The following is a 23,815-nucleotide window of genomic DNA, read 5'->3' as shown; positions in this document are numbered from 1 at the left end:
AAGGCATCGTGTATGGCTGGCTCAGTATCAGGGGCATGCTCTGCTCAACATACCATTTAGTCCTCCGCAAAGAAATTGATATGAAACCCGTTAGTAAGAGGTACAAACGCCTCCGAGTTGGAGTTGACAGCTTCCCCAAAAAGGGGGGAATCGGGAGAGGGAGTCTCCGAGTAATCCGTCGCAAAGAAATTGATTCCAAATCTGGTACCGGGAGGCGTCCCAGGATTAGACTGGACAACTAGTACGGGGAGAGACTGGACAGGTGTCCCCGGCACGCCGTTGAGTGTCCCAGCCACGCCGTTGATATGAATCCCGTTAGTCATCCCAGGATTGGACTGGACAAATCGTATGGGGAGAGACTGGACAGGTGTCCCAGGCACGCCATTCGGTGTCCCAGCTACGCCGTTGGGTGTTCCAGGTACGCCGTTGATATGAATCCCGTTAGTTGCAGGCGCCTCCGGGTTGGAGTTGACAGCTTGCTCAGAACGGGGCGACTCGGGAGTCTCTCCGTAATCCGTTGCAAAGAAATTGATTCCAAATCTGGTTCCGGCAGGCGTCCCAAGATTGGACTGGAGAAGTCGTATGGGGAGAGACTGGACAAATGTTCCAGGCACGCCGTTGGGTGTCCCAGGCACGCCGTTGGGTATCTCGGGCTCAGGCGCAGCAGTGACCTCAGAGTCTACCTCGGGGCCCAGCTCTGGCTGGGGTTCGGCACCCGGTTCCGGATCGGACGCAATAGGTGATTCCGTCCCCGAAGAGACCGGCAGCTCGGACACAGTCGTCTCATCCTGGAGCTGAGGTGAGAGCTGAGGAGGGGACTCAGCAAGCTGACCTGGCATGAGCTCTGGCTGCGGCTCAACACCCGGCTCCAAATCGAACGCAATAGCTGGTTCCGTCCCCGAAGGAACCGGCAGCTCGGACACAGCTGTCTCCTTCTGCAGCTGAGGTGAGAGCTTAGGGGGGGACTCGACAATCTGACCTGGTATGACTTGCGATGGCGGGGTACGTGGCTGTGACGTGGAAGACGGCGCTGGCAAAGGAACCGTTTCGGGCTCACGTGTGCTACCGGACTCAGACCTGGCCTGTGATTCATCAACAGGAGGAACCTGAGAAGGGGGTTCGACAGGCGGCACAGGCGTGATGTACCGCCCAGGTGTGGTATACGGCGGTGACGAGAAGTGCTGCGGTGCCGAGTACTGTGGTGGTGACGCGATTTGCGGCGGGGACGCAAACCGAACATGGGGCCCAGGAGTAGGCTCGACGTAGGGCGGAGGAGGAGGGACAAATCCAAGTGTGGGTGGTGTGGGAGGGTTCGAATAATCGCCAGGAGCCAGGCCTTGCGGGAGGTGAGGGCGGACGGTGTCTATACGGATGATCGCCTGGTTTGGTATATGAGAAAGAAATAAGAAGTCGGCATCAAGCGTGTTCTGAGTGTGGACTCCGGCGCAAACTACCGGCCAGGGAACGGGTAGTCGTCGTGTATCGATCGTGTACAGGACCGCCATGGGCTCGCGCTCCAGACCCCAGCGCCACGCCTCCCTCTTGTTGAAAAAGGTCGAGATGAAGAAGCTTGGTCCCCTGGTCTGCCAGTTGAGATGCCCGCGGACTAACATTTCAAACTCGTCGCGGGAAGAGATGTTAAGACTCTTGTCTGGGTTTTTGGTGAGGATGTCGCCGTTGGGCCCAAACAGAGTATGGGATGTTCCATGTCGCACATAGTACAAGAGGGGAGGAAAGAGTTCGGGCGTCATGAAACAGCCTGCAAGGGTCCAAGGTCGAAAAATGTCCTCCATGGTGGTGGAAAAGGGATTGTAAGACAGAGATATTCAGGTATAATGATGATCGATAATGACCTTGGATTGTGCTGGATAACGAGCTGAAAGCGGTACGGAACGAACAAGAAGATGATGTGGGCCAGGAAAGAATTGGATGGATTGCAATCACTCATATACCCTACCTATTCCGTTGTGAATGCTCTTGCTATTTGGACTGGTTGTCTGCTCTTGAGCGTGACTTCCGCCAGCCGTTGAATGCCCTACGGATCTGCTTTCCATTTATGATATTTATCCCCTAAGTTCATACGACCGAGAGATAAGTGGGCCGCAACCATGGATGTTATCCTAATGCTGAAGCAACCGTTGATATAAACGACTCTACCGATAAAGGGAAAGCAAGAACATCATGCGAAAAGCTTGCGTGTTGCCAACGCGGCTCTCTCCGGTTTCCGTTTTATTCCTTAGTCATCCACCACTTTTACATTTTGCTTCATCTGTGCTGATTCAAGTTTCCTCTTCAGTCCATCTTGAACACCCCCTGTTTTCCCGGAAGCTCGTTACCTCGCATGACAACACCGAGGTAAAGCAAACTCCCATTGACAGTAGAGCTAGACGTACCGCATTTTCTCGGGGCATCCATCTTTAGGTTCCCTGGAAATCAGGCATAACGTATAAGCATACTGCAACATTTATGCCCACCAAAATTTCTATGTAAGACCGTGATTCTCAATGTCCCCACCCTCCAACTCCCTTGAGAAAATAGGTAGAAAAGATATGGCACCGGAGGAATCGAATTTACAGTGCTCCGGGGTGGCAACACGACTCCCCCGCTTATTTTGGTGGGCATAAAATGTCCAGAATCGGGCATATGTATGTGGTTTTATGCCTGATTTCCTGGGAACCTAAACATGGATGCCCCGAGAAAATGCGGTAGGTGACAGAACCCCTAGCAATAGCCTGAGAGCGCCCAAATCTCTGGATTTTCCCTGTTACCATTGCAGCGTCAGTCACACGCCCGGAAATGCAAAGAAGAGGGGACTACTGTACTGCACTTACTCATCACAGACTTCTGCTGCGAATGATAGAATGACCGGGGATGCGGTTGAGAAACAGGTATTCGCTGGTCTCCCAACAGTTGTCGGTAAATCTAGGCGCATAGAAGATGGGAGGACAGTCCTCGCACACAAGACAGGTGTTGATTGTGTGGATGGTGACCGGTCCGTCACGCTGCATAGCCCAGTATTGCGCATGTCTGTAATGTTCGAAAGTCGAGATAAAGCGCGTAGCGCCCCGATTGCGCCAGTTGACATGCTGGTCAATCAAGTTCTGAAGACGAACTAGACCTCGGTGGCCTGTGTTGCAGCCATCAGCTGCCCAAAAGGTGCCGTCATTGTCTTCAAAGGATTGGGATCCTGCATGCTTGACAAAGTACAAGTATTTCGGGAGGTCCTCGTAGTGTTCGGAGTAACAGATCCAGGGTTCATCACCACTGCAACGATCCATGATGCTGTGACTTGGTGAGAGGCGCTCAGTACCTGGTGTGGCCGATCAGCAATGTTGTTAGAAAGAATTCCTCACTCCCGGTTGGGCAACAAGACATGGAAGGTGTTGTAGGGGCCGGGGCAAGAGTCGATACAAGGGTTTTGAGAGCGGAGTGACGTTTCGACAAATGCTCAAAATGGCCGTTCTTATTAGGTTCATCGAGTGATGGGGAAAAAGCACCCGTCCCCCACCACGAAGGTCCTTCCGCCAGGATGGTGACGTAGGTGTTACGATCCAATCATGTGAAGAGCCGCTCGAGCGGCCCGGCGGCGCCCCGGCTGGAGACCTGTATATAAGGAAGCCCCCCGGGCTTCCTAAATACTAGTTCTTCAGCAAGCAATATCAGTACCTTTTGGCGACTACTACCGTTGACTATTATCCCAGCGATATACTCTTATGCTTGTAACGGGTCGTCACAGTAGGGATAAAGTTCTGCGCCAGCTGTCACTACGATGGCCTTCTATCCGATTCGAAACCGGAATGTACCTACAGACCAGGTTGAAAGTTGACTGTTTGTGACGAACCCTCACAAGTACAGGAGTATCATCGCTGGAACGGAACAAGGCCGGGAGGCTCTCTTATATACGTGCTTTCAGAAGGAGGGCCGCCGCGCCGATATCACAGTTGCGGCTCTGCGGCGTCCCTTTGATTGGTCTATCGACCTGCTTACATACTTTCCCAGGTTATCCCTCATTGCATCGTAACACGTCACCATCCACTTATAACTGGTAAAGGGACGCACCTCAGTGGAGACGCGGGAGAGGAAAAAGAGTTGAGTCGTAGTCCCGGTGTCCCGAAATTATAGGACGAAGGGCCTTTACTGACATTTCTTTGTGGTGACTGCATGTCGTTCCTTTTGTGCCATGCTCCATCTCTTTACGTATACCCTAGAGGTATGCTTTGCGCCACAAATACCCGGTTATTGAGCAACCTGAAACCCGGACATTGCCAGACTTTCCCACCTGGCTGTCCCGACAATGGGAACACACACAGTAGCATATTGAAGAATCCCAAGGCTATGTGTGTTGTATGCTCAGTACCAGGCACTTCTCGTCACTGTCATGTTTGTTTCTGCATACATCCTTTAGCTCAAGTCGCAGGACATGTTTTGACAGTTGCACGGACGAGCGCTACTTACCATTCAATGGAATGGAACCGGGAAGTGAGTATCTGTAAGTGATGCTGGAACCAGCAATGTCGTGAAGAAACAGGTATTCGCAAACACAACAATTGGGCGTGAAATAACAGGCTGTGAAGATCGGCCTCTGTGGGTGCATTTGATTGGTATCAATCTGGTGGATGGTGATCGGTCGGTGCCTCTGCATTCCCCAGTCATAGGCGTGGTCGAAGCTACCAAACGTGGAAATGAAGCAGCTAGGAATTCTGCACGTCCAGTTCACATGGTTCATGATGAGCTGTTGGAGATGTGCGCAGCTGTATGGCGTAGTCCAGTTATCTGCAGCTTCGAAACCACCGTCGTTGGTCATGCGGGCCCGAGAGCTGGCATGCTGCACAAAGTAGAGATATCTTGGGCGTTCTGGGATGAGCACGTTGAAATTGTTGGTTGATTGAGCCATGGCGCCTTGATCAAAAACGTTTGGTTGTCAAGTCGAAAAGGTGGTGGACGGTGCGGAGTGGAATGGAAACAAGCGGAGCATGTTACATTTTCTAGTTTTCGTCAGGAGATCATGGTTGTATTGCCTTTGGAGTTGAACAGTAGATGACTAGGTAGCTTCAGATATGTTTGACTACCGACAAAGATATTTGATAGCGTGGGTTATGTCGAGTTGGAGTTGAAGAAGCAATGCTGTCGAAGCAAGTACTTAGGTATCATATCAGGCCTCTGACCGGCAGCAAACCCCGGCTGATGGTGCATGACAGGAAGAAGGCCCAGGGCCAAAGAGAGGAGTCCTTCTTTCTCTATTGGTCTTGGCGATTCATGGAAGCCCAAAAGCCCCAAAGCTGATGATGGAAGTTCACAACTGAGAATTGTAACGAAAGTGCGAGACTGCCAATGAAGGATAACGTCCAACCGGCAGCTACATTGGTGGTACACATCATGTTCTGCAGTGGTTTGCAGGCGACAGCCGACACAGGTGCCGACCAAGCCGCACTAAGGACTTGTGCCTGCCTTATCACTATTGTTTTGGCAGGAGCCAGAAATCCCAGATGTGAGACAGGTCCCGGTGCGTCTATTGATGTGGGACATCCGCCCTTCCCTCTAGCGCTGATGATAAAGACATCGATTCCTTCCTGCCTCCTCTTTCCTTTCTAGCGTTGGAGAGTCGCAAAGTTCGTTGTGGTTGTTTAATGTCTTTGCCAGGCTCAGCATTCCAACAGGAACAAAGCCTGAAGATAAGAAAAGAAGGCTATGCTCCGGCCTTCGTTGGTCAGAGGAAGCAAGTTTGGTGATAACGACAACATGGGCTGAAGTTTTGATTTGAAAGACCATGGTGATGCGTAGAAATAGCTTGACGATCTTGAGTGATCCGAGCGCGAACTCCCCAACCTCCCTCCCCTTCCTGGATAAACCGTCCGTTTCTGTTCACCTGGCCCGTTTCGAGGTGGTCTTTTTTTTTCTTCTTTTTTTCCATGTGTGCCACTCATGGCAGGATCTGGCCTTTAGACCACTGCATGTGTAAATGGCTCAGGGACCAGGTGCATCGTGAGAAGTCTATGCGGTGCACTTGACCGCAGTGGTCGATCTCAGCTGCGATCTTCATGCTCGAGTGAGGCAATGCAGTTATCGTTCGCAGTTGCTCTCTTTCGTCTCATTCACCGCTGTGTTCCCCACACTTCTCTCTTCCTTCCTTCCCAGTGTGTTTCCTTATTCGGCTCGGGGTTAACGGTGCCCTTGGGAGGCTACCGGCCAACGAGAGATTCTGGCGCCTCACTGTTACTTGTAGTGCCCAACACGTCCGCTGGACGGATTTGGAGTTTCTTCAACTGGCTAGGTACTGGACGTCTACGTCCTAGTATAGGTTGGCCAGAGTCGGGTCTCTTGCTACCAGTAGTTGGTACCTTGGCGCCTATATGGCGCTTGCGTCAGAGCTGGGTATCGTTCAGTGTAGTTGGAGTTGGAGACGCCCATATATCCGCAGGGACGTTGAGAGTAACCGTTGTTATATATTCCCCTCGCAGGTGAAGAGTAGCCGTCGGCGAAAGAAGTCATGGTTTCTGGGCGCTCGTTAGTTGACCATGAGATGGCGCAGAATGCCTGTTTCGGGTCTTGCGAACTATAACAGAGAAACGGTCCCCCTCGCAAGACAACGAAGCATGCAATACCACGCTCCGGAATTTGGTGGAGGAACAAGTACTCGTCCTTGCGCCAGAACATGTTGAAGTCGGAAGGGCGGAATACATGTACGAAGGCTATCGGAGGAAGCTTTGTAGTGTCAATGCTGTAGATCCTGACGACGCCAGGGAGTTGCCCACCCCAGAGAACAGCATCGTGGAAGTTTCCGAACGTGGAGACAAAGCAAGAAGGGCGACTGCTGGTCCCTTCTTCAGTACAGGCAATCCGCATGACATTGTGCATCTTCTGGGCTTTCACGGCATCGCTACATGCACGCTAGCCAAGTTCCCCAAGGCGCGTAACCAAAGTCCCAATTTCCTCTCCGGGGGGAAAGAGCAAATTAACGGGTCACTGGTCATTTGACGCAAAAATCGATGATTACCTTTTTTTTGTTCCTGCCTGTTGGCCCCTTGGACCCATGAACATGTTCTGGTGTGATGTTTTCGTTGGGGAAAAAGAGAAAAGGAGGAAGGACCTTCCAAGCCCAGGCATCAGAATCGTACTTTCTGCTACGTGGTGTCGTCACCTCACACATCACCACGCAGTTCTCATCCGCAGCTTCCATCAAGATCACCACCACACCATCATACCTCCACATCGGCAACAAACAATCCACATCCTCACTGCAACATCAACCAACACCATGACAACCGCCAAAATCCCAGATTCTCGAACTCCTCCAATTCTCCCAGCGTACTTCCCGTTTGTCACTTCAGCCTCCTGGTCCATTTCCTTCCATCTTCGAGGTTCGTTCTCTTCTGCTTCTCTCTGCGCCCGCCCTGTGACCATGACCAGAGACGCTTTTCCCTCTTCAAGGTCCAGTAGCAGCACCAGCAGGAGCACTGTCGACCATAATTGTGGCCTCGGTCATAGTCGTGACGGTGTTTTCCGCGGTGTTCACCTCCGGTATTGTGCGGCTCTGGGCGTCAAGGTTGGTTTCGGCGTCCAACACCTTCATCTGCCCGTCCGCCCCGGTTGGGTTGTTCACGTCCGCGTCGTCGATGGTGTCGGAAGTGTTGGATTCAGGGGACTCTTATTTTTGAGAAAGCCAAAGCAGGGATATGAATCAAGACTGGGATATACAACTCCTGGATGACGTCGAACATGGATTTCGAACGCTCTCGGTGTTCGGGGTGTGTTTCTCCTTGTCTTACGGGTTTTGACATCGACCCTGTTTGTGCCGCTGCCGCTGAGGTTCAATACCTTCTCCATTTGGCCGGCTAGGTCGCACACGTCGTCTACATCTACCGCGTTTGGGTCGTAGACTGCGTCAGCGTCGGCGTCGGCGTCGTTGTTGAGGTTGTTGAGTTCAACAATGGACTCTTGTTGGCGCTCCTCTAATTCCTCCAGTTCCTGCCGCAATCTTCCCTCTTCCCTCATAAGCCCATCTAGAGTTTGACGCGCAGCAGTGGCGGCGGTGGCGGCGGCAGGACTAGCCGAAAAACTGCTGTTTGTGGTCCAGGAAGTGCTGCTGGTCTGGACTTGGTATATGGTTTGTGCTATTTCGGCTTCTTTTACAATGTCGACCCAGGAGCTTAAGAAGCCTGTGTTGGCGTCCGGTAGCCTCGTTAGCCTTTTGGGAACTTCAACTTTTAAACCCTCTTCAACTTCGGGCAGTTATATACCCAAAGCCATGCCGCCGTGAACTTCCACTTACCTCTACGCATTGGGGGATGAGACCCAATCTGAGGGGGACAATACCCCCACGGGTCCCAGCTGCTCTCCACACAACTGCCCGGTATGCCCTTGTAGAAGAGAAACTCATCCTTGCTGTTTTCATTGTACGCGTTACTGATACCGAGAGAAATGCACAGCATAAAGGCATTCAGCACCAAAGTCCCCGGCGGCAGTCTTTGCGTGTCCAATGCGTAAACCGTGACGGGAGCCCCAAAACAGGCTCTGCGGCCCCATTTTTCTGCGTGGCCTTGATCGGAAAAGGCCGAGATGAAACAGGATTCCCAGCCCCAGTTGGTCCAGTCAAAGTGCATCGTGGCGTTCTTCTTGAGCTCTTCTTCATCGCTGATGTCGCGATCTGGTGCACGGGAAACGAATCCGCCATCGGCGGTTGCGTAGGCTTGTGAATGGCCGTGCCGGACGTAGAACAGCTTAGGTGGGAGGACCAGTGATGCGGTGGGATGGTCGGGGGAAACGATATGCCAAAAGACTGCTGTCATGGTGGTTGAATGAGGTGATTTTGACTGGATTAACGGGGGATGCACACGGAATGAACAGGTGGAAAGGAAAAGTAAACATAGGTCGTGAAAGAGGAAGGGGAAATATCAGATATATCCTTGGAATTCTACCCTCACAGCACGCCTGGCTAATGGTGCCCAGTCCGGGATTCAATCGTGTCCTAACATGGTTGGTAGGAAAGTGGCCAATGGCTACCTACATATGTCGGTTATCCTGCATTACAGGTTACCTGACGCTCGGTAAGGCACCTACGTTTGCTATCGCCGCATAAGCCAAGGTTTCGCACAGCAACACTCTTGTCTATTTGCCTTCTCGATCCTCCAGCGAGTTTATCGGGAGCACCCACCATACACCTGTACACAGCTGAGCTAAAGCTTCCTGCGTTTATCACCAAGAGGGTTGCTCAACTTTTGAACAACACTGATAAATCATACCCATCGCACTGAAAAGACGCAGCCTGATTACCGGAAAGAACATGCCATGAAGCACGCAAAAGATCAACCCTCAACCTCATCTGCGGCCCGGACTTCCAACTGCACCACTACCGAGACACTCGATTTGGTCTCCAGGATCTCCTTGTTGGCCTGCCAGGTGATCTTCTGTTGGAAGGGACCACCAGCATTAGCCTTGGACAAGTCATCCTTCGAAGAAGGGTTGATAACCTCTTCTTGTTCCGAATCATCCGCCACGACGGTTTCGCCGGTCAGTTGAGTATCAGTGTCCTCCTCCGAGACCGAAGCTTCGACGTTCGGCGTGTCAATAGTTGGGGTAAGGTCGATGTGCTCTGTTGCTGCGTCATTGGTCCTCAGGATATCGTCGGTCAATGAGTCGGTGCCCTCTTGCCTTACTGGATCACTTTCGTCTGGTGCATCGACGATCGGGTTGGCATCAACATCCTCCTCGTGTTCCGAAACAATGCCGCTGGGAGTATCGTCGGCTGGTTCGACTTTGACGACCTCGTGTATTGATCCATCTGCATCGGATGTATCGCCATTCGGTGTGCTGGCATCGTTGTCGAGCTCTAACCCGTTCAACCTGCCGGCTAGGTCATCTAGGTCGTCCTGATCTTCCTCATTCTTGGCTGGGCTGGGCGGCCTAGGCCCATCGGTATTGCGCGGTGGAAGCCATTCAGCACCCACAAGAAGCTCAGCCGAGACTGTAAGATGTACTGGTAAACTGTCAGTTTACTGCTCACTGAGTTCCAATATCGCACCGAGCCACGGCCGCTGTACAGCTGTACTTACTTGGGGATTGGAAGATGCGCTCATAGTTACTCCAAGGATAGTATCGTCTAGCGATACAGCTAGTTGGAATTTGCTGATAGAAGATCCATTCGTCCTCCATCCACGGATGACGAATATCCAAGGCTCGACACAGCGCGGTTGACTGGAATAGTGTGGTGCCGGCTGGTAACTTGGACGTGTCCAACTCGTAGACAAGGACGGGCTTTTCAAGGCACCGTAACTTGGCCCAATTATCTGCGTGAACCTGATCGTCGAAGGCAGAGAGAAAACAAGAATCCCAGTCCCGCGTCCCCCATTTGAAATGCCTACCTGCCTCTATCTTCAGCGCATCGGAGGTACGGATGTCAAGGAAGGGGTTCCGAGCTTGGAAGCCACCGTCCTTGAGATTGATAGATTGGGATCCGGAATGTTGGACATGCCAAAGCATTCGCGGGAGTTCCAAGTTCGGGATGGGCTCCGTATCTTCCGGAGAGGGCACGATATGCCAGAAGACCTCTGACATGGTCACGTTCGAAGAGATTGAAGGACAGATTGTTGATGACACCTCTCACTGGGTCAATAAGTCGTTCACTTGATGAATTCAATGAAAGAGAGGGGGGGCTCAGCTTTATGTCGCCCATCAGATACCCGAGCCAGGCCTTCATTGGATGCTAGGCCTGCAGCAGTGAGCAGGCCGGCGAAGGTGCGCGGCAGTAAGCACCATGTTGCCTTGTCAGAGTTGGTATCACAAAGTCAAGGCGAACAGGTTGACATAACAGTGTAACGAAAATGCCTTACCACCTGCCATTGCCAACCGGGTCACATTGAGGGTGGCTTCAAGTTGGCCTCGGAGTGGCCAGTGGCTATGTCGGCGCTAACGGACATATGACTAGGGGTGTGAAGAGCTGTTGGACTGTGGTCGTGTTTGGGCCAAACTCCAGAGCCAGAATAATTGGTGCGTACTGAGACGAGTCGAACTTGATAATGGGCAAGTCGATGAACCGAGTGGCTCAATCTGGCAAGAAAGAAGTTCTGCCTAAAGGATTTTCCTTCTGACTGTCTAGCAGTGAACAGACATGAAGCGATGTTCACTGGTAGAACTGCACATGGCACATCACATATGTTCGACATATGTTGATGGCTGTGCAGCTGAGATTGGGGGGGTTGACGGCGATTGGATGATTTGGGTTGCCAATGTTGGGGAATCGACATGGGTGTCGAAGGACAACGCAGAAGACAGAGCTCAGGGGTAGCCGAATCCGTGGGCAGGTCTCCGTGTCCATCACAGGCCCGGGAAGTCGGATATGGTCTCGACGAAGGTGTCAACCCGGGAAGATGGAGTACGTGAGCTGGACCCGTAAAGTTGATAGAACCAATTCGTCTGGCCCATAGATGATCCTTCATTTCGACAGAGGTGTGGTGATCGATCCGGTGGTCTTCTCTCAGGAAAGACTTCAGCTCAGCCCAGCTGGCCCGGAGAATAGAGAGGGAGGGCGGCCATACATGTTGCCCATGCTTGAAAAGGCTGAGGCTCATACAGTGGAATATGTGTATGCGATACCCACCAGGAGGTCGACACGTTGGGAGGCGGGTGATGTGACGGCCATGTGGTTGGTGAAGGAGGATGAAAAGAGAAAGAAGAACGAGGGTTCTCAAGGTTCTCGTCACTCGTCAAAAGTGGAGAAGGCGGATCCACTGAAGACGGGACGGGAACGCATGAGTGGGGGCCCCGCAATCGGAGCAACGGCGTCATTCCATCCATGTTTGTCAAACTTTCCAATTGAATTAATTATTCCCGTCCCAACTTTTTGTCGTCGCAACTAAGCCAACCAAGTTCAGTCCATCTTCCAGTCTCTCCGCCAAAATGTCCTCTGCCGCCACAAAGGACGATAATGCCCGGGCTCACCCAGCCGTCAAGGGCCCCAGTGCCCTTCGTTCCATTCTCGCTGGTGCGACTGCCGGCGCCGTCGAGATTGGTGAGTCTTCATCCGAGTCACGCACTGCCAGCAAAACTGCGGTCGCATAGCGCTGACAACAATCAAACAGCCATCACATATCCCGCCGAGTGTACGTAAACATCGACCCGACGAACTAGTCCATCGCGACAAACATCCAATTGTCTAATTGTTCGCAACAGTCGCCAAGACTCGCACCCAGCTCAACCGCAAGTTAGCCGAGGGCCAGAAGCTCCCATGGCCGCCCTTTGGCGCGCAATGGTATGCCGGCTGCACGACACTGATTATCGGCAACTCGCTCAAGGCGGGCATTCGTACGGTTCCCAGACACATCGAGAGACCAAAAAAACAACCGCTAAACAGAACGTGGGACAGGATTCGTCGCCTTTGACCAGTACAAGAAGCTCCTTTCCGATTCCAACGGCAAGCTCTCTGGGCCAGGCACCGTCCTTGCCGGCTTTGGCGCCGGTGTGACTGAGTCACTGCTGGCCGTGACGCCAACTGAGAGCATCAAGACCACGCTGTAAGTCGAGTCACCGTTAGAGACCCGTCACTTCACGCATGGATTGTTGCTGACAAAAATCTACCATCAGCATCGACGACCGCAAGTCCGCCAAGCCTCGCCTCCGCGGCTTCCTCGACGCCGTCCCTGTCATCTACCGCGAGCGCGGCATTCGCGGTTTCTTCCAAGGTTTCGTCCCCACCACCGCGCGACAAGCCGCCAACAGCGCCACTCGTTTCTCAACCTATACCGCGTTGAAGCAGCTGGCCGAAAGCTACACGGCACCCGGGGAGAAGCTCGGTGCTGTTGGAACCTTCGCGATGGGCGGTATCGCGGGTTTGATCACCGTCTACGTCACTCAGCCGTTGGATACGATCAAGACGAGAATGCAAAGTATTGAGGCCAAGCAGCTTTACGGCAACTCGTTCAGGTGCGCCAGCATCATCTTCAAGCAGGAAGGCGTTTTGACTTTCTGGAGCGGTGCGCTGCCGCGGTTGGCGAGACTGATTTTGAGTGGTGGGATTGTGTTCACCATGTACGAGAAGAGCATGGATCTGTTTGACAGGCTCGACCCGGAGAGAAAGTATATCTAATGGAATTGCCACGAGCGAGGGCGTTGAGGCGTCTTTTCATGTTATGATGGATGAAGACAACGGGATCAGTACAAGAGACGGACCAGAAGAGAGAAAGATGGACAGACGAAACCCACGAGACCAGCGACGACAGGATGAACGCACCTAATGGCATAGGTAGACAAAAGCTGTATATATGTTTGACACAGGTATATACCCAACATGTACAGACAAATGTGGAACATTTTTTCTTTCCGCCCAATGCTGTCGATTGCGACCTATCGCAACGAGCCTTTGCTCTAGCCCATCATATGTACCAGGCCTTTTATTTTACTTTTGATTTCCCCAGACTCCAGACGCCTGCCTGCCCATGAACCACACATGCAATTCGGTATTTGTACAGAAGTAATCCTACACCCCTCTTCTCTTCTTCTTCGTCTTCTTCCGGCCTTACGACTGGAAGCGAATGATACCTCCCAGCCTCTTCGCCATCCTGCCAAGGAAGGTCCTGTTCGGCGCCTCCTCAAGCTCCTTGGTCAAATCGGTATAATACTTGGGGTTACTCTTGGGCCTAAGAAGTTCGCCAGTAATGCGGTACTGTTTCCAACCCAATCCGTTAGCACTTTTCCTTCCATTTCCCCTTTTTGTTACTCCTACGCATATGTAGCGACTACCCGGGACAGACAGAACCGAACCAAAACGCACCTTGTTCTTGTACCGATTCTCCAACAAGCCAATCAGCGCATTCGCCTGCTTGATCTCGGCCTCTTCTTTCGCCTCCTTGGTCAACTTGGTAAAGGCCGGCTTGTTGGGCAAGAGGCTGCCGTTGTTCTTTTGCAGGCGCTTGGAGAGGACGTCTTGGAGCTGGCATTCAGGCCGGAGGGCGTCGCGGGGCCATTCGCCGAGGGCGCGTTGGTATTGCCTTGCGGCGAGCTGTGGCGCAATCTGTGTGTTAGTGATGCCGATGTGGGAATTGCGGTGTAAGGGGTTTGGCATACGGTTCTTAGAGATGCGGACATGGTGGTTGTGGTTGTGGTGATTGTGGTGATGGCGACGACACAGCGAGATGGTTTCAATCGCAAAGTCGCAATCGCATGGAAGTTGACGGCGGCGCAGCCCCTCTGAAATTCTGGGCTTGGCACTCGGCGGAAGTGGAAGCGATGGGCTTGTCGGTCGATCTGACGTTGAGAGCTTGAGCCACAGATTAGATCTGGCTTAAGCCACAGCTCGCTGGGGCATCAGCCACAATGGTTCACGAAGCGTCTCCGCTTGTCTCCGCTGCTCCATGCAATTCCACACTGCACTATTTCCACTGGCGCCGTGACGGGATGGCGCAGTCCAGCACGGTCCCTCGCTTCAGCACAATCATTTCAGGGACTTGGCCGTTGGGGCTCTTGGCACAATCCCGCTTGGTCAGCTGCCATCTTGTTTCCCTTCACACTGACTGCCGTGCGTCGAGTGACACTGTGAGGGGAGAGTGACAGCGCCTTTTCTCTTTCTCACTCTTCAATTTGTGCCTGGCCGACTACAACAATTTGAGGACAACGAGGCCAAGGTCTGACTGACATCGATCTCGTCGACCACCATTTTTTTGCATAGTAGTCGCTACCTTATGTTGCGTGGTTTGTTTCACTAATTTCTTCAATACGACTCCTTTTCGTATTCCTAATCCAACCACTTTTCCCTTCCTTTTCTTTCTCTGGTCGACTCAACGGCCATCCTCTTTGACGACGACAACAACAAACGACTTGGCTCTCTCAATTATACGAACAAAAATCCCAATCTCCTATTGTCTCCTTGTTCTAGTCTCTCTCTTTTGTTCCACTTTCTCCTTCCTTGACTACTCCATACTAAGCCGTATCGCTTCCTCCTTTTCCACTCCTGAACACCCGAGACGACGACGCGCGACAGACTCCCTGCAAGCCCACCGGATTTAGTGCGGTGCCCTGCATACACAGTGGCGACGTCAGTAGGAGAACCTTGGCAGCATCCGGCATTATTTGTCTTACCATCGAACTGTGTTCCATCTCCATTTCCATTCTGATTGCCCGATCATCATCCATCAACAACAAAGTCCATCTCTTATCTCCGCGCATGATCCAGGCGAGGGGTTTTTGAATTCCCAAAACACCACATCCGACATCAAAAGTTGTCAATATCAACAAAGACGACAAAGACAGACACCAGTCGACGACTCATTTGCAGACATCCGCCACCATGTCGGCCCGTTACGAAAGGGTATGTTGTCGCCCATCATCACCATCAGACCTCAACTCCAATCAATCTAACAATCCTCATCAGGTCAACGCCCACGCCGATGATGATGACGACCATCACGACGACACGCCAACACCTACCAACCCTACCTCGATGACGCGACCATCGATCCCCAACTCGCCACCACCATCCTTTCACTCTCGCGCATCCTCCATCCACAACAGCCAGCGCCCAGTGAATCCCGACCTCGCCGATGCCTTTGGCGCCGACGAAGATGATGACGACAGCGATGATGATGCCGATGACCGACAGCGCTTGATGCGACGGAACTCTTCGCCGACGGAGGCCTCCGGGGCAGCGGGATCGACTGAAACAACATTAGGAGGAAGTTCGAGGCCAGGGCCGGAAAGGCAGACAACACAATTACCAACCACATCATACACGACAACGGCGGGAGGGTCAGCGACACAAACGTCAGGAAGGGTCTACGGTGGTGGTATCCAGAATGAGGGTGTCTTTTCGAACTTGACAGCCAAGCCGGAACGAAATAATGGCGCTGAGAAGGAGGAGTTGCCACCTGTACGTATTCCCTTGTCCGCCAAGCCTTGAGACACATTTACTAACGTGTAACAGTCCTACGAACAAGCAGCCGCAGACGCTGCTCCCCCATACTGGGAAACCACCATCCTCGCTCCCGGCCTCGGCGGACCTGACGACGTTTACATCGAAGGCATGCCCGTTGGCTCCATCGTCTCATTCATCTGGAACGGCATGATTTCCATGTCCTTCCAGCTCGTCGGTTTCCTGCTCACCTACCTGCTCCACTCTACTCACGCCGCCAAAAACGGATCTCGCGCCGGCTTGGGAATCACGTTGATCCAGTTCGGCTTCATGATGAAGGGCACGCAAGAATCTGGCGCCGAAGGGGATGGGTACACGGCCCCACCAGATCCGAACTCGCACGACTTTGACCCGGGCGCGGTGGACGACAACAGGGGAGGCGACAACTGGGGATCGGTGGATTCGAGCGATTGGGTGGCGTACATCCTCATGTTGGTGGGCTGGTTCATTCTCATCAAGAGCGTTAGTGATTACATGAAGGTCAGGAGGCATGAGATGCTGGTGCTGCAGAGCCCGGATAGAGGGTTGGGGATTCCGATTATCGCGACGGGAGAGGCACCGGAGCGGGTGGTATAGACGTCGTTGGGGAGAAGCTTGCTTGGCATTTTGCCGATGGATGGTGTGTGAGATATGGACATGGACAGTCATTTTATGGGGATCAATGTCTACGTTTGTCTCGGCATGTGTTCTGGGACAGTCTGTTAAAGGAACGCAAAGCAGTACGCGTACATACGAACGGTCATCCTACTCTTTTTCTTTGTTTTCCCCCTCCTCCTATACAAGAGCATTTTAATGGGCGGATGTGTCTTTCCTTTCTGTTGCTATACTGCATTGATGACTAGTCCTTGGGTGTTGTGCTTGAGGTAGACCACGGTTTGTTGGGCGAAGAAGACGAAGAAAAAAACGATGTTCAGCGGTTCACGGAATATCTCTATCGTCTACACTGTCCAAACTGGAAGCTCTGCTATCAATCCAAGCCTGATAAGATGATAATCAACGGGTTGACGTTTAGCGATTCACTGGCCTTCCCCGCACGCTTTGCCCCTCTCCTTCCCTCGCTTCGATTTGAGCGTCAGTGTCGTAGTCATGTGCTTATGATCCATGCAGGATGGCACGTTGATAATTAACCACAGATATATGTGGAGCTCAGCCCCCTCCGGATCTGACATCAGATGCTTTATTGTTCAACGTCAATGCTTCATCATACATAGTAGCGGAGGTCCAAAGCACTTGCATTGACAACACATCGTCGTCGTTGCTACATCCTTGTCTGTGTTCATTCTTTGTTGATACTTCAATTTCTTCTCGAAATAAGAACAAGTAAAATCTTCCATCGTCTTTCCTAGTTATACCTACCTATTCTTCGGCTTTCATTTTTATCTTCAACCTTGCATACCTACCTACCTAATCACCATCTATATCCTCCGGGCTTCTCTTCATGGAACTCGTGCCGAACTGTCAACTCCAGGCTCTGAACGAATGACATCCCTTTTTCTTCGATCCGTACCAAGATCCGCACTACTAAAATCCATCAAAACGAAACCGTCAACGTTACTTACTTTGACCACAGCTGCGCAGTCCTCGGATAATAATACCTGTCCCAACACACTTCTTCTTTCCATCGACAACAGCTTGACATCTTCAACTACCTCCTGCGCCGCAAATACCCTTACTCTCGGACCCAGTCCTACTACGCTTATCGGGAGAATTCAGGGCAGAAATTTCAGTACCACAACAACGACGAATCTCTGGTGGTCAGCACTCAAAAGTAACCTCAACATGGCGTGGTATTCGTCGGGCGGGAGCAACGCGGAGCTGGTGGAGAATTTGTGGAGGAATGGGTTGATTAAGGAGGAGAGAGTGAAGGAGGCTTTTCTGAAGGTTAGTTTTTCTCCTTCCTTCCTTCTTTCCTTCGTTTTTCGGTTTCTGTAGCCCGAGCTGGTTCACGATTGAGTCGCAGTTTGTCTTTGGGCTTTTATGATTGAAGCTGCATGATGGGGGCGGGGGTTTGGAGGTGTGGATGAGCTGGGCTGACCGAGTAGTTCGGACCCGAAGTTTCCCACGCTTCATGGCCTTCTCACCTTTTATCCCTGCCAAGAATCGCTTTCAACCCCTCCCATCCCATCCATCACCCTCGTACCTTAACACACTCCACCTTCTGCACACCACACTAACAGAAACAACAACAGGTCGACAGAGCCCACTACGCCCCCACCTCCCCCTACTCCGACTCCCCCCAACCCATCGGCCACGCCGCCACCATCTCCGCCCCCCACATGCACGCCACAGCCATCGAACACCTGCTCCCCTCCCTCCTGCCCTCCCCCTCCCGCCCGGCCCCCCGTGTCCTCGACATCGGCTCGGGGTCAGGCTACCTCACGCACGTGCTCGCCGAGCTCGTCGGTTCCGAAGGCGGCACCGTTGTCGGTCTCGAACACATTCCCGCCTTGCGCGACCTCGGCGCGCGCAACATGGCCAAGTCCGCTGAAGGCCGCGACTTTCTCGAGACAGGCCGGGTGCGGTTCCGTGTTGGTGATGGGCGGAAGGGGTGGCGCGAGACGACGTCGGATTCGGCGGCTACGGATGGAAGCACTACCACTAGTACTAGTGCAAGAAGAAGACGGGAGTCGAGCGTGGATGAGCGGTCGCCGATGGGAGAGGTGGAAGGACAAGGAGAAAGAATGGGGGAGGATAAGGATGAGGGGAAGTGGGATGCGATTCATGTGGGGGCGTCGGCGAGGGAGATTCATAAGGAGTTGATTGATCAACTGAGAAGTCCGGGACGGATGTTTGTGCCTGTTGATGATGATGAGATGGGGCTGGGGCAGCATGTGTGGTTGGTGCAGAAGGGGGAGGATGGGGAGGTTAGTAAGAGGAGATTGTTTGGGGTTAGGTATGTGCCTTTGGGGGATCCGCCTCGGGCTTGATACTTGTGGGATGGGAGAAGGAGGTGTGATGGAAGTGATGGGGATGGAGATGGATGGGTAAAGGTATACGAAGGAGACTGCGGGGAGAAGAGATTGAGTAGGTAGTAGTAGCTTGCGTATAATACACGTTTAGCTTGAAATGACCGTCGGAGTCAGATTTCAAATGTTGTATTGAACCTGGAGTGCTGGATAGATGAGAGAAGTTCGACTCTGATGGACCATCTGTCAGTGAAGTCATGAAACACGACTTCGCAACACGTGCGATGCCTCTTACTCATCACTTTGCTCCCCTTCCTATCTTTCCTGCTCAAGAGACTGGATACCCCAAGTAGCCGTGTCTCCTGGAAAGACAAGTTGTTGTCCATCGGTCGGCACGCTCTCAAACATCCCTCGACTAACCGATGAAGACTTACTACATCTTAAAACTCATTGCACGTTGCGAGGCAAGAACTTTGAAGAGAAAGGAGGAAGCCTGAAACACAATCACTTCACCGGTAGGCCCGTAATACTCGCGGGTAGTTACGTCTGAAATGGCAAGTATCCGGTGTGCGGTACGATACTCGTTTTCTTCCCGTCAAGTTAGGTACTCTTGTGATCAATGGAAGTTTGCTGGTCCAGCGGTTATGATGGGTTGATTGCAAAAAGTTGAGATGCACTTGAGTGACGTTGGAGCTATCTCTTCAAGTGAGAGCAAAGCACTATTGGGAAGCGGCTGGGTTTGATCGAGCTTCATTGGTCCCTTTCTTTTTTCTTTTTTCTTTTTTTTTTTTTTTTTTTTTTTTTTTTTTTTTTTTTTTTGGCACCTGCAGTGTCGGTTCCATGAGTCTCGTTGGGTACAGGTGGAAAGTGGAAGGGTTTTGTCGCGGTGACTTCTCTTATACTTATCAGGAGCCTTTTATGTTCAATGATTCCTTTCAGGGGCGGGTTGGATGTCAGATTTCGAGCATCGCCACACCAGATGTTCATCGGCTTAACCCCAGAAACTCTACTCATTCTCGGTGATTACTTGCTGGCTCGTTAGTACCGCACGATTGTTCTCACTCTTTGCCACTCCAGGAAGCTGCTCGAAAGTATTCGGAAGTCTGCAATAGAAGAAGAAGGGAGGTTACCAATCGCATTATATTTATGCTGAAGTCTCAGTAACCTGGTGTTCCAACATTGTAATATGACGCGATTGTGATGTTGAACTGCGTAGGGAAAATGGCCAGGTAGACAGGCAGACGAGCACGGCAACATGACAACGATGGCAACATGGCCGGGTTCTGCGTCTGGTGCTATCGCCGAATGCAACCTGTCAATTTCACGGACCCCCGAGAGTGCTTCCGCTATCTGAGCAGCCCCGTTGTCCCAAACGGTCGGGACGTGGGAGTATTGGTGATTGGTTCCAGCTTTCTTCGGTCTTCCGGGCTCCATTTCAAGGGAGTGGTGCAAATGGAAAAGGGGCGAGAAAACCAATCGTAAATCGGGTGGTTGAAGTTTCTTCATGTTTTTTAACAAATTTTTTTTTCAGTTATTTTTTTTTTCTCGTGCTCTTCTTGTCCCGAGGTCGAGGATTCCCTGGCCTTTCGCTCTCCATTTTGTCTCCATCCAACATGTGGCTATTGAATCCCCAAGATGTTTGAATTTCGAATGCCTATGGGACACCCTAGGAGAAGGAAAACATGTGCTCTCATTGCTGGTGCGCAATGTCCGACGTATTGTGGTCTTTCGAAAAATCTCTGTTCTCGAGTTGCTGAGATACGTATCGAGATTCAAAAGCCCAATCCAGGCCTCCGTGGTCGGGGAAGCCCTCGGAGTGATCCGCCCATATCACCACTTGCACGCACCTTCCTAATCCGGTATTAAACCGAAGGGTTCTGAAATGGGGGTGGTCGTTGGCTCGGGCTCCACTCGCCTTGCAAGGTGTGTTAGTGATGAGGCTCATAATCGACCAATCAGCGCTGGATTGCCTCAATCCTTGCCCGTCCTTGGCTAGACCGGGACCCACTGCGCAGAAAATGCCCGGCGCAGTGGATTGCCGCGCCTAGACTACGGTGGACGATGCGGGGTGCTTTAGCACTGAAGCTAGGCTGGATCAAGGCGTTTTCCGGGGTGAGCTAGTAACGTGTATCATTGTTGACGTTGAGGCTGTTTATGATTTGATTTGGATTACATATAAGAGTCGGAGGTCCATGTGTTGTCAGGTAGTTGGGACTTGAAGTACTTTGTGTATCCGGGAGGAAGATGGTGTCATTCGATATCCCACTCTTGCCTAGGGAAAGACAGTCAACGTTGAAGAAGGAAGGTTTGACCTAGCGGATCCTAACTAATTGAACAGCATTCAAGTTGAGGTACGCCTTCCGCATGTCGTATCATGGGGCACCTGCCGGTTTCGAAGCTGTGGTTTTCACGAACAGGCGGGGTACTTGACCGTTTGGGCTAGAAGGCTGAGACCCTTTCTTGGTCAGAAGGACGAGCAATCACACAAACCCTCTCCTGCTTTTTTCATATTTCCGACTGGAAGAGACTTGCCTTGAAATCAGTTGTAGAAGGACACGGTGACATCCAGATGCAACGCATGAACCGGGAGACGGATCGTGCCCTGAACGCCCCTAGGGCACACGCATGAACATTCTCATAGGGCTGCTTCCGCGTGCATCATCTGTCTCACGAAGTTGAGGATGGTGGCTCCCCAGATGTACTTGCCTGTACAATCCAGCCCTGGTTCGTTTGTTACTTGGGTACAAAAGACTGCATGTTGCTAGACTTGGGAAAGGGGCCGACATTGTCGAGGATTAGATGCTGTAGACTCGTATCTTGTTGTTTTAAAGAAACTGGAGACCTCGAGATAGTTTTGTAGCGTTCAGAGCCCTAACTACTATCGAGACTCCACCAATGGAAACAGGTTCTCCTCTCCTTACGGCCAATAATGTCTCGGGATTGGCCTTGTTCTACCCTAGGTTGATTAACCCGTCAGAAGAACCAAACTAACAAACCGACGGGTGATATATTGTACATAGTTTACACAGCGGGGTCATTAAGTCCGTGCCAAGAGTTCAGTCGAAACATTTCCACTGTAGCAACCACCTTCGTGACCTGCACTGCAGTTCCACGTTGCACGTGTGCAATTGAGGAGACCTCCCAGGAAACTTTATCGCCAACAACAGCTAACGTAACCGCGAGGCGACAGGCGAAGTGGAAAGAGGAAGTTGATCACTGGAAAGGCTGGGCGGTGATGGGAAAGGGATTAACGGAAAACACGGCAACAGTGAGGCCATTCGGCCCAGGTAACCTCAGGGATCAAAACGTCGTCCACCTTCCATCGCATGTTTGCCAAGAATCCTTCCTCGAATTGCCCTCTCTCGGGCATGACGAAGGATTGGTATCAGAACCATCGAACGACTTTGGGGAACTTGCAACATGACAGAGATGGTGGCGCTCCGAGTCGCGAATTGACAAATAATCGAGCACCATGTCCATCAACTACCTACCTCTACTGAATGTAAGGTGACATGGCTCTCATGGCGTCAAGCTCGGGTGGCAATACCCGAACCTATCCAGTCCCCGATGGCGTACTCCAAAGTAGTGTAGTCGATGATGCCAAGAGGGATCCAGTATTGCGTGACATAGCACACGTTTGCACTTGCCAATTTGAACCTCGACCCGACACGGCGCTGTTTCGGGCCAACATGCTGGCGACACCACCACGCCTCCAATATCGAGGATGAGTTCGTGAGAGATGGTGTGCCACACTCATTCTTCGAGAATCGTTGTCGAACAATGGAAACGATATCATGGACGGGATATTCGGCAGGGAAGAGAGGCGATTCAAACCATCATCAACAAGCCATGTACATCATAAGGAATCAACAACAAAGACTCGATCGTACATCCGTCCGATAGAGCAAAGAGTCCCAACCAAGAGTGCGAGCTGATTATGTATGGTAGGTCGAGAGCGAGGAGGCAACATGGATCAGCTCCCTATCTGGCCATCTGGAATCAAGTCACCTTCCTCAACGGGAAACCCCACGAGGTGCCCCCAATTGTTGATCAACTCCCCATGATGTTTGAGTGATAATCCCTGTTTAAAGCCCCTGGGCGTCTTATTCGTGGAGGGCGCCGCTATCTCAAAAGAAAGCATGGTTGGGTGGTCGCTTCTGGGCACTGTGGAAACGGCAAAGAGAGAGGCTAATCAGGTGGCCGTGATTGGGTGAATCACGTACAGATACAACCACACCACAAAAACAGCAACTTGGTCAAAGCTTTGTTATGGCGAGAACCACCACCACACTGCACGGCGATGCAATGCACTGATAGAACATTGATAAGGCGTCAGTCGAGTGCTGGTTTGGCAACAGGAATGGAATCCTTTGTTGATTGCACGTCACTGCCAGCATCTTGCTCTGAAAACAGCGAGTGTCTCGGATATCAGGGAATAGGGTTCTACGATTGCACGACGATAGTGACACAGACAAGAGAGTGCAAAGAAGGCCAAGAGAAGCCCGAGTGGATTGTGCCAAGACGGCGGCCAAGCAACGGCAAGTGAGGTGCCAAGCAAATGGTCCCTCGGCCACCTGCCCAGAGCAGTGTGGCATACCGGGCCCAGTCTCCGTCGTCTTGCATTCCGGCCGCCGCCAAGCTACTGTGTACTGCATAGTACGTACCCCCCGAGGCACGACAGTCTCCCACCTGCCGAGTCTGTACACTATCAGAAGAGGGATTGCAACCATCCAGATTCCATCACCAATCCAACAATCCCTTGGCAGAATCCCGAGAATTCGAACCAGACCGTGAACGGCAAATGGGCACCCTACACTACCTACCTCTACGTACAACAAGTGCGAGCTTAGTAGGGGCCATCCATGGATCCCAACGGGCGGGTGCATGTTGTAGAGGTACCTCCCATGTCTAGCCCAAATGCATCAGACAAGGCAAGAGCAAGTGCGACCTCACTGCACCTTCTCTGAGACCAAGCTGAAGTACTGTAGTGTGACAGGAGAATAAGAAGGCTGCC

The 23,815-nt window shown here is 52.0% G+C and overlaps 11 protein-coding genes across 11 annotated transcripts; 3 read left to right on the top strand and 8 right to left on the bottom strand.

The window, feature by feature from the left end:
• Window positions 1-56: 56 nt before the first annotated feature.
• On the bottom strand, window positions 57-1,793 carry B0T23DRAFT_317641 (uncharacterized protein; the record flags this gene model as incomplete). Its single annotated transcript, XM_062835012.1, has 2 exons — window positions 57-254; window positions 381-1,793. 2 exons carry the CDS (start codon window positions 1,791-1,793, stop codon window positions 57-59), a joined length of 1,611 nt encoding a protein of 536 aa, XP_062692558.1.
• Window positions 1,794-2,834: 1,041 nt separating this feature from the next.
• Window positions 2,835-3,450, bottom strand: B0T23DRAFT_357412 (uncharacterized protein; the record flags this gene model as incomplete). The annotated part of the gene is made up of 1 exon (XM_062836193.1): window positions 2,835-3,450. Exon 1 carries the CDS (start codon window positions 3,276-3,278, stop codon window positions 2,835-2,837), a length of 444 nt encoding a protein of 147 aa, XP_062692557.1. The 5' UTR covers window positions 3,279-3,450.
• An 806-nt stretch (window positions 3,451-4,256) lies between these two features.
• B0T23DRAFT_134160 (uncharacterized protein) lies at window positions 4,257-5,112 on the bottom strand. Its single transcript, XM_062832240.1, has 2 exons — window positions 4,456-5,112; window positions 4,257-4,388 (listed from the first exon to the last, which is right to left on the bottom strand). The coding sequence occupies exons 1-2, from the start codon at window positions 4,892-4,894 to the stop codon at window positions 4,351-4,353; spliced, it is 477 nt and encodes a 158-aa protein (XP_062692556.1). The 5' UTR covers window positions 4,895-5,112; the 3' UTR covers window positions 4,257-4,350.
• A 1,010-nt stretch (window positions 5,113-6,122) lies between these two features.
• On the bottom strand, window positions 6,123-7,018 carry B0T23DRAFT_134157 (uncharacterized protein). Its single transcript, XM_062832239.1, has one exon. The coding sequence runs from the start codon at window positions 6,853-6,855 to the stop codon at window positions 6,322-6,324; it is 534 nt and encodes a 177-aa protein (XP_062692555.1). The 5' UTR covers window positions 6,856-7,018; the 3' UTR covers window positions 6,123-6,321.
• A 405-nt stretch (window positions 7,019-7,423) lies between these two features.
• Window positions 7,424-8,786, bottom strand: B0T23DRAFT_428405 (uncharacterized protein; the record flags this gene model as incomplete). The annotated part of the gene is made up of 3 exons (XM_062840132.1): window positions 7,424-7,644; window positions 7,767-8,156; window positions 8,270-8,786. The coding sequence occupies 3 exons, from the start codon at window positions 8,784-8,786 to the stop codon at window positions 7,424-7,426; spliced, it is 1,128 nt and encodes a 375-aa protein (XP_062692554.1).
• A 258-nt stretch (window positions 8,787-9,044) lies between these two features.
• Window positions 9,045-10,726, bottom strand: B0T23DRAFT_134167 (uncharacterized protein). The gene is made up of 2 exons (XM_062832241.1): window positions 10,050-10,726; window positions 9,045-9,973 (listed from the first exon to the last, which is right to left on the bottom strand). Exons 1-2 carry the CDS (start codon window positions 10,549-10,551, stop codon window positions 9,303-9,305), a joined length of 1,173 nt encoding a protein of 390 aa, XP_062692553.1. The 5' UTR covers window positions 10,552-10,726; the 3' UTR covers window positions 9,045-9,302.
• On the bottom strand, window positions 10,665-11,642 carry B0T23DRAFT_134245 (uncharacterized protein). Its single transcript, XM_062832243.1, has 3 exons — window positions 11,532-11,642; window positions 10,827-11,469; window positions 10,665-10,757 (listed from the first exon to the last, which is right to left on the bottom strand). The coding sequence occupies exons 1-2, from the start codon at window positions 11,540-11,542 to the stop codon at window positions 10,848-10,850; spliced, it is 633 nt and encodes a 210-aa protein (XP_062692552.1). The 5' UTR covers window positions 11,543-11,642; the 3' UTR covers window positions 10,665-10,757; window positions 10,827-10,847.
• A 199-nt stretch (window positions 11,643-11,841) lies between these two features.
• B0T23DRAFT_378995 (tricarboxylate transport protein) lies at window positions 11,842-13,301 on the top strand. Its single transcript, XM_062837122.1, has 5 exons — window positions 11,842-12,004; window positions 12,075-12,095; window positions 12,166-12,297; window positions 12,359-12,506; window positions 12,577-13,301. The coding sequence occupies exons 1-5, from the start codon at window positions 11,893-11,895 to the stop codon at window positions 13,076-13,078; spliced, it is 915 nt and encodes a 304-aa protein (XP_062692551.1). The 5' UTR covers window positions 11,842-11,892; the 3' UTR covers window positions 13,079-13,301.
• A 6-nt stretch (window positions 13,302-13,307) lies between these two features.
• Window positions 13,308-14,186, bottom strand: B0T23DRAFT_412274 (uncharacterized protein). Its single transcript, XM_062839478.1, has 3 exons — window positions 14,056-14,186; window positions 13,763-13,990; window positions 13,308-13,654 (listed from the first exon to the last, which is right to left on the bottom strand). The coding sequence occupies exons 1-3, from the start codon at window positions 14,074-14,076 to the stop codon at window positions 13,508-13,510; spliced, it is 396 nt and encodes a 131-aa protein (XP_062692550.1). The 5' UTR covers window positions 14,077-14,186; the 3' UTR covers window positions 13,308-13,507.
• A 720-nt stretch (window positions 14,187-14,906) lies between these two features.
• B0T23DRAFT_134116 (uncharacterized protein) lies at window positions 14,907-16,929 on the top strand. Its single transcript, XM_062832238.1, has 3 exons — window positions 14,907-15,295; window positions 15,359-15,853; window positions 15,908-16,929. The coding sequence occupies exons 1-3, from the start codon at window positions 15,275-15,277 to the stop codon at window positions 16,469-16,471; spliced, it is 1,080 nt and encodes a 359-aa protein (XP_062692549.1). The 5' UTR covers window positions 14,907-15,274; the 3' UTR covers window positions 16,472-16,929.
• Window positions 16,930-17,674: 745 nt separating this feature from the next.
• On the top strand, window positions 17,675-18,822 carry B0T23DRAFT_317331 (protein-beta-aspartate methyltransferase; the record flags this gene model as incomplete). The annotated part of the gene is made up of 3 exons (XM_062834996.1): window positions 17,675-17,776; window positions 18,085-18,458; window positions 18,576-18,822. 3 exons carry the CDS (start codon window positions 17,675-17,677, stop codon window positions 18,820-18,822), a joined length of 723 nt encoding a protein of 240 aa, XP_062692548.1.
• Between the last annotated feature and the right edge of the window lie 4,993 nt (window positions 18,823-23,815).

Source organism: Neurospora hispaniola (genome assembly GCF_033458365.1).
Source record: "Neurospora hispaniola strain FGSC 10403 chromosome Unknown B0T23scaffold_4, whole genome shotgun sequence".
NCBI lineage: Eukaryota > Fungi > Ascomycota > Sordariomycetes > Sordariales > Sordariaceae > Neurospora > Neurospora hispaniola.
The sequence above is the reverse complement of the archived record's forward strand: the minus strand, read 5'-3'. Positions and strand labels throughout refer to the sequence as shown.